This window comes from Argiope bruennichi, chromosome 4, assembly GCF_947563725.1.
Source record: "Argiope bruennichi chromosome 4, qqArgBrue1.1, whole genome shotgun sequence".
NCBI lineage: Eukaryota > Metazoa > Arthropoda > Arachnida > Araneae > Araneidae > Argiope > Argiope bruennichi.
Window position 1 is genome coordinate 102,411,471 of NC_079154.1, and position 8,512 is coordinate 102,419,982.

The window sequence follows — 8,512 nt, forward strand, 5'->3', positions numbered from 1 at the left end:
GGGTCAGTTGCCCCGGGCCCCCACATCAGAGGGGCCCCCAAATCGAATAGAAAGTTTATTTTACGTTTCCTTCTTTAATAAACTTTTATTTAAACAAAATATTTTACAACAAATAAAAATAAATAGAATTGTCAGAAAATCAATATAATGGACAGAACGATATTTCGTCTGACCATTGCAGGGGGGGGGAGGCTTCATAGCTATTTTAGGTTCTAGTCAATTCTCTTATTATATATTTATAATGAGGTGAAAAATTTAAATACTTCCATAAAGTTCGGTTCTTCATTACTAAAGTGGTGAAGCAGAGAGGGGCCCCAAAAACGTTTTTGCTCCGGACCCCAATTAGGCAAAGTCGGGCCCTGTCAAAAATGACTCCTATTTGGTGAACTATTAAAAGGTTTCATCTTCTATCAACTTCACTACTAATATCAATTCATATAAGATTCATTATATTTTGATATTTCCCCGTTTTGTCCAGTATAGAAATTGTCAGTCCTTTTGATTTGGTGAATGCAAGAAATGTAATTAAATAAACTTTATTGAATTTTGCCCCAAACGTTTTATAGAACATTTTCATTTTCTGGTCTTTGATTTGTTCCTTCTTCAAAACAGCCCTCTTTAACAAGATTAGAGTAAAGTGACTCAAAATGATGGTAAATGTGCACCTGAATTGTAAAACTTCCTGGTGAAGAAAAGTGTTTTTGATTATCATAATTTAGAGATGTATATCAAGTATTGAAGATTCGATAGTGTTAATTCTTCAAGGTTTTTTACTTAATGTTTTTAATCAATATCCTTTACTAATACTTCTAATTAACGAAAGATCAGTTCATTTATCTCTTAAATGGAAGCAAAGTTTATTTTGATTAGCACTTTTAATCTGACGAAATATTTTTCTATTTATTTACAGCCATTTGGTATAACAGGCATTTAGTAACCCTTGATTCAGATCAGCTGCTCTTTTAACTTGAAATGAATGTCATTTAGTGTCTCTTTTCATATAGCAGCTAGGTCAAGAGAATAAGAAACTTTCTTCCGTAGATTTAACATAGAAATTGTGACCTAATAAGATATTTTCCACAAAAAATAAAACTCGAATTCTTTTTCTTTTTCTATTTTACGGCAATAGCAAGGGTCTAAAGAATCTAACGATATCAAAAGCTTCTAGCAATGGTTAGATAAAGCAATCAAAGAGTATTTTAATCAAACACTTGTAGGCTTTTATATCAGATTCATTAATGCTATTCAAAACTTGTTTTCATTTTTTCATTCTGTATCAAACAATTTGTTAATCTCGAACTCAAGATAGAAATGCAGTATTTGAGATATCAGGAAGAAATTCCTTTTGGCTAGATAAATGGAATGTATTAAATTTTAGTCATTCTGAAAAGGGTTTTTCATGCAACATATTTTATGGCTTTTTCCAGTATATCAATAATTATTATATCAAATTCCGTTACACAGCTTCAGTTCTGTTTGCAATTTAAATCTAAATATTTATAAAATAATATTTATATTTATTTTATGCATCCTTTCCATAAGAGAGCAGTTTGGTCAAAATGTGACTATTGGGTCCACATACAATAGTATTTTGTCAGTTTTTGATATTTTTTAAATAATAATATAATAAATATAATAATAATATCGTTTATAATAAAATCATTCGATTAGGTTTATCCAGCTAGCAAAAAATATAATTTTCGCATATTATTAAAATTAGCTGAATAATAAAATTATTAAAATTAAAGTAATTAGTAAAATTAGCTATTATTTTGAATAACATGCAAAAAGATTCAATATTATTCAGAAATGAGCATGCTGAGCAAAACAGAAAATTTTGGAAGAAATTACTTTTTTCTTTCTTTATTTTCCGAAAGAAAATTGTGTTCTAGAGTTAGGTTATTCAGTTTAGTTATTAAGTAAAACTAAATTGGCAAAATTATATTTTGGTTCAAACGAATATGCATTTAAAAAATAGCAAACAAAAAATCAAAAATTGAGATTGACTGTTTTTTAATAATAACATAAATTCTTTTAATCCAAAAATACATGGAACTTTAGATAGCATTCAAAATTAATAATTTGGTGATTGTAATCAAAATTTCATTGATAATTTAATAATTTTTGAAACGACAGGTGAATTATTGGTTTCATAAACTGATTATCGGATTCAAAAAATAAATGGGACCATCAGGCCTTTAAAAGCGTAATTTTTATGAAATTTCTTTGCACTGAAAGCACCCAGCATATATTTCTAAGAAAAATGACCATTATAATGTATATTTCCTAACTATTAAAAAAATTCAGTTATATCTAAATTAAAATATAGTTCTGTCTTTAATGTTATCACTTTCAAACAACTCAATAAACTAAAGCAATAGTTCCAGAAATAATTCCTTTACCATAAAAGAGAAGAATATAAATTTAAACTTCTGTCTTGAATAAAATTATAATTATATTAATGTATAATTATATTAATGAGTCAATAACGTGATAATTTCATTTGTGTTTTTATAATAAATAGCGAATTTCATCTTTCAGTTCTACTTCTTTTATATTTGCCTGTTGCCATTCTGGGATACGTAACATATGGCGACAAAGTACAAGATGATGTCATAGATTCCATATCTAACTCTACTGTCAAGTCAGTTATACAAGTGCTTTTAGCTCTACACATGCTTTTTGCCTTTCTTTTGGTTATTAACGCATCGTCACAAGAATTCGAGGAATTTTTCAAAATTCCCAACAGTAAGTTCCCAAATTATATTTTATGGATATTGGTGTGTGTGTGTGTGTGTGTGTGTGTGTGTGTGTGTGTGTGTGTGTGTGTGTGTGTGTGTGTGTGTGTGTGTGTGTGTGTGTGTGTGTGTGTGTGTGTGTGTGTGTGTGTGTTGTGTGTGTGTGTGTGTGTGTGTGTGTGTGTGTGTACGCGCGCGCGCGTATGAGATGAATGATTTGAATGATTGACAAATCGTTGAAGACAGCACATGAAACATGATATAACGAACAAGAAAAGTGACAGAATATGAAACTGTTGAAACAGATTGATTCGGAAAAAGGAACATATTCAACCGGAATCATGACGAAAACGGCAAATGTGAGGTAGTAAATATCATTGCAGCGATTACAGTTCCGGTTTCAAGCCAATGTAACGGCATGCAATTCTTGACCATCATGTCTGCTCATATCACGATGCTACGAGTACTTTCTTAATAATCGTTTTCCTGGATGAAAGTCTTTAGTATCAATTGCTAAACAAAAATCACATTGAATTAATTTCAGTCAGCCATCACTGAGATGGTCGGTTTATATGAAAACCAGCTAGCTGAGCATTCCATGGAAGAGTTCGAGCACTGGTCTAGACTGAATCAGCTGAATTCTTGACCATCATTCAATCCCAATGCAGCACCTCACTCACTTAGGATGTCACAAGAATCCTCAGATCTAATCCTTGTCCCAGAGTTACAATTCCAGTTTGTCGACTTCCCTCGTCAACAATGTTCTATCGATTGAGTCTATTCATCAAGAAGAGCTGTTGTAGATGTTGGTTTGAACAGGAACAAAAATCTTCCTTGGATTGGCAAGGACCAATACCGATACACTAAGTATCGCATGGAAAGTCGTATTGCCACCCTTTATCAAAAAAGATTGAATTGACTCTCATTTGTAAATAAAATATTGTCTCTTTTATTCTCGGTCCAATTGCAATACAAGCGAGACCAATGCAGAAGATTTCTACGATGGATTGTCTGAAACAGTAGTCATTAGGCGTAAACTCTTGTATATTGCAAATGTCTTGCAATAGGTTTTTGAGATGCTAGAATCTCTAAAGTTGTATAACACTGTCTTGTCATTTGATCATTTGCTACATTGATTTCTTTTTCGTTATTAGGAATGATGTATCAGTTGCCCTGGAGAAAATAACTGCGAGAATAATAGCACGTGCCACACTGTCTATTTTCTTAAAATCTTACCCAAAATTAAGAGACAACACTGTGGACGATGATAAATTCCTGGTTGCATCTATTATATTGCTTCCTCTAGCTTTCAAATTTTTCAGCGCTACTCGTAACCATTCAAGTGATGCCTGAATGATCTTACTTTGCTTTTCAAAGAATTATGTCCTTCCAACTTTTTCAAATGCCACATTCAGGAGGCATTGGTGCTCTCACAAAATATCTAGAAAACAATTTTTTTTTTTTACAATTTCATGTGCTTTATAGAATAGCTAGCAAAAATTTGTAGATTGATTGATTCGCATTGCATCCCGCCTTTCATGTAAATCCTCACAAGCTGTGTTCGCAGTTGATATTGCTCACTAGACATCTATGTTTAAATTTTGTCCACCAGTACAAAAAAAACAATTTTAATAATAACTAAAGCATTATGTCGAATTGCAATCTTTTTATTCATTCTATTATTCTTTTAAAAACGTAGAGAGGCCATAGTTTTGACTTCTGTTGAAGAGACTACATTACGTGCAAGTTTAGCCCATTAACTTTATTTTCAAACTGATTTAATTGTTACCACCAAATATGCCTAGTTTCAAATTTCTTTTTCTTTTTTAAGAGTTTGGATGGAAGAGAGTTGTTATACGATCATCTATGATGCTCTTCATAATTTTCATGGCCCAATCCATCCCCAAATTCGGCAAAGTTCTCAGCCTGGTTGGAGGATCTGCAATAACTCTAACAGCTTCTGTTTTTCCTTGCATCTTCTACTATCGGCTGTGTTCACTAACGCAATCCGACTGGCCTGAAAGGTTAGATGCTTTTTTACTCACTCTATTCCTTGTAAATACAAAATGTTTCTTCCAGATATTATAAAAATTGTTATTTACATATGTACAACATTATCTTTTTATGAAAATACATAAATTTACTCTTACTTTCTCTAAAATTTACATTTATTTACACATTTAAAGGTGGTTTGGCAATGAAGAACAGGTTTTATTTCAATACTTTATGCAACCCAATAGTTACAGGAAAATTTCTATTTTTATTTTATAGCTTGATTTGTTGTTGTTGGCCTTTTATTTTTTAAATCCAAATTTTGAAGCGATAATTATAATATTGCATACTTTTTAAGAAATTTACTACTAATTAAAAAATTTGCTTAAACACTATTTAAAAATAAAAACAAAGGTAACAATATGTAGAGGCGCTTTAATTTAACGAAATCATCTGCCATCCATGTTGCAAAAAAACATAACAAAAACAAAGATAATTAGCGGAAGTGATCTCCCCAAAACTTTCTCGCATATTCTTTAATAAAAATATTATTCCAGTGAACTGTTTGCATGGCATTGGCGTGCAATAGTTATGGAATTATAACCTTTGGCGTGAATTTAGCATTTTTATAGAATCTATTCTATGATACTTGACGAGTTTTTTGGCGATTAATCTTTAGCAAAAGGTTAATTAATAGTGTCGGATAATTGAATTTGTGTTTTAGGGGTATATTTTCCTCGCCGAATGAAACAAAAATTTGACAGAGAAATATATTTGTAGTAGTAAAATTACGTTTCATATTTCACATATTTGAACCATGGCCTTTTTGAGTTACAACGTTTACATGATTGTGAAAGTATAGACCGACAGACAGCAAACTCCTTGTTTGATTTGGCTCAAAATTTGATAAGTGTCTACACTATAGATGATCAATCCGAACCGAATCCTATTTATTAAGCTCTCTTCGTTTCGTAAATATGGTGCTAATTTATATTCGAACGGCCGACAGACTTCCTCTAAGCAGATTTTGTTCAGAATTCGACAGAAATCTACAAATTTGGTGTCAAGACCGTATACCAAATTTCATCCGTCTAGCTCAAGGCGCATTTTTAGTTGCTTTTTTCACAGACTGACAGACATTTTCCAAAAATGTGTTTTTAGAATTCAGGGAGGATTAAAACTTTGAAGTCCATCGAAATCTCGAATTTCAATTTTTTGACGATAACAATACTTTCTCCATACTTCATATACGAGAACTTAATAACATATATTGAGAACAATATATTGTAATGGAGCACTTCAATTCCACTACTTAATCCGTTAAGTCACTACATTCGCTTGTGGTGAGCGTATGGTGTGAACACAATCAGCAGGCCTCAATAGCGAACGACGACTTTTATTAAACACGAAGACACAGAGACGACAAAAGCACAGCCGAGAAGAAAGCAGGAAACACATAGCAGCACACTACAACAGACAGTAGCCCACAAGTAATAATCAGTATCAATAACACCAACAGCACACAAAGCGGCCAGACAGAATTCAGCAGGATAGGGAATCTTCGTAACTTCACTCTGCGGTCTCTCCAAACGACTGCAATTCTCCACTGTCTCCATGTGTCCAACAGCCGACACACTTCTACAAGACTGGCTACTCCTCACAGTACTCGATGCTGCTTCCATAATAAACACCAGGACTCGCCGCACAGTTCAGTTCAGCAATCGCTTGAGCTCCACAACGCTGGTTCTTCGTTGCTTGGTTATCCTCTCGAAGACTCGATGCTTGACTCCGACTCCGACTGACTGCAACTTGAAACTGTCGGCCTTTTAAAGTTCCCGGGAGGCGGGCTGAGAAGTTCTTGACCAATCAGGCTTATCTCAATTCCTATTGGTTGGATTGCTAAAATTCTTGAAGTTTCCAGTAATATCTATTTTGTCCCCAAAGTCAATGGCGCCAAATGGTCGCCAAGATTGTCTCCAAGCTCTGAGATTACTGACGCGGCACCCGATCAACACACACAGATTGTAAAACGGTCTTTCCAATGATTGAACTAACCGTGCTGGGAAGCAACATTATAGGTTTGTAACAATATATGACATGGCGCATTTACAGGAAGAACTCAAATAGCATAACTTTCTCTAATTGAAGCTTTAATGCAATTGCTATAATAATAAATTATGGAAATTTGAAGCAGAAAAACATATTACTTCAAAAAGAAAAATAATTATCAACTGCCTAGTACTTCTTGACGAGTATTTTGAATTAATTCTATTATGATCAGACAGAATTTTATGAAATGATTTGCTGTGTTTTGAAACTGATTTTTTATTATGTGAAAATTAATTCTCATTTATAAAACTTTCAAACATTTAAAGAAAATTTTTATCGATTAGTGAAAAAAAATTATTTTATGCTTTTTTTCCTTCTCATAGATACATTCCTCTTCATGAAAAGATATACTTAATTGTCATCATTGTTTATGGAATACTCGGTGGGTGCATGTCAACATACGCAGCTGTGAACGGCATTGTGCAACCAGATTCTTTTGTACCACCTTGCTATGTGAATTCTTCAATAGCCAATGCGTTATAGAAATTGCTCTCATACTGCTTTTTCAGTAAAAGCAAAATTCAATACACATCAGACTTAGTCAAGATGATACAATAAGTCACTATTTTTCTTTTAAGAACTTATTTTGCTGTGTTTGTATATTTTTTGTTGATATTTTGTATATAAATATGGCTCAATGAATCATTAAAGTTATAAAAATCAATTATATGTTTAATGTCTGTTTTAAACTATAAAATTTCATTGTCATATTATTTCGAAACATTTAAAACTTCCCCATCTCAATACAGAAAATATTTAATTGCTGATTAAATATGACATCATTATACTCAACATTTTTCAAAATATTTAATAATATGCCTGTATGAAAAAAGTTTTAATGAGAGGCTTTTTCTAACATCAACAATAAGGAGGTTACATTCCCACCATTGTTAAGCTGTGTGACCCATCTATGAAATCATCTGGACACTTTTAACACTTCTTACAACATATCCAAGACCAGTTAAAGTTCTATCAAAGAATAGTTTTGATTATGAGAATTGTGATTGAATAAAGTTACAAAAATTTTTCTGAAGTCATCTCATGAAAACCATTCATAAGCTAGTTTTCCTATAAAGAATTTATTTAAAATTTAGAAGTGTATTTATACAATATTGATTACACATAATGCTGTGGAAGGAACCCAAAAAATAATTTCATGAAGTCATAGAATAGTTCATATAATGGATTTGGTTCAGCTTTATTTTTTATGGCACAAAAACCAAAATGTTGACTATGCTGCACCAAACAGAGAAATAAAATCATAGTAATATGAGTGAATAAAAATTTTACTACGAAAGATTATAAACGAAATTCTCAAAAATTAAGCACAATTTAAATGAGCGAATAAAATTTTATGGATTTGAAAAATTCAAAAAGATTACCACGAGGAATTTTGCCAAGTAAAGTTGACAAAGAATGCATAAAAAGACTGAAAAATACTGTTCGGTCGAAGGAAAATAATTGTCCCGACGGGACAACAGCATGTCGCTGTATTGTTTTTTTTTTTTTTTTTCTTACTGCCCATGCGTTTGTAGAATTTGGCGGTTTCTTTTGGCGTAAAAAAACTGATCATTTTTCACAGATTAATTTCGACTTTTTTTGCTCTTTGTTCTTTCTGATGTGAGATTGTGCTTTTTTTTTTCATTTTATTTGCCATTTCTTTTCCATAGTTT

General features: G+C 32.1%; 1 protein-coding gene across 1 annotated transcript in view; it reads left to right on the forward strand.

Moving 5' to 3' along the window:
- The window catches only part of LOC129966392 (uncharacterized), a 53,263-nt gene extending 45,763 nt beyond the window's left edge, over window positions 1–7,500 (forward strand). Inside the window, exons 13-15 of the mRNA XM_056080815.1 lie at window positions 2,542–2,748; window positions 4,570–4,762; window positions 7,163–7,500. Of these exons, the coding sequence (XP_055936790.1) occupies window positions 2,542–2,748; window positions 4,570–4,762; window positions 7,163–7,322 (560 nt within the window). The 3' untranslated portion in view covers window positions 7,323–7,500. The remainder of the gene's footprint in view (window positions 1–2,541; window positions 2,749–4,569; window positions 4,763–7,162) is intronic.
- Window positions 7,501–8,512: the final 1,012 nt, after the last annotated feature.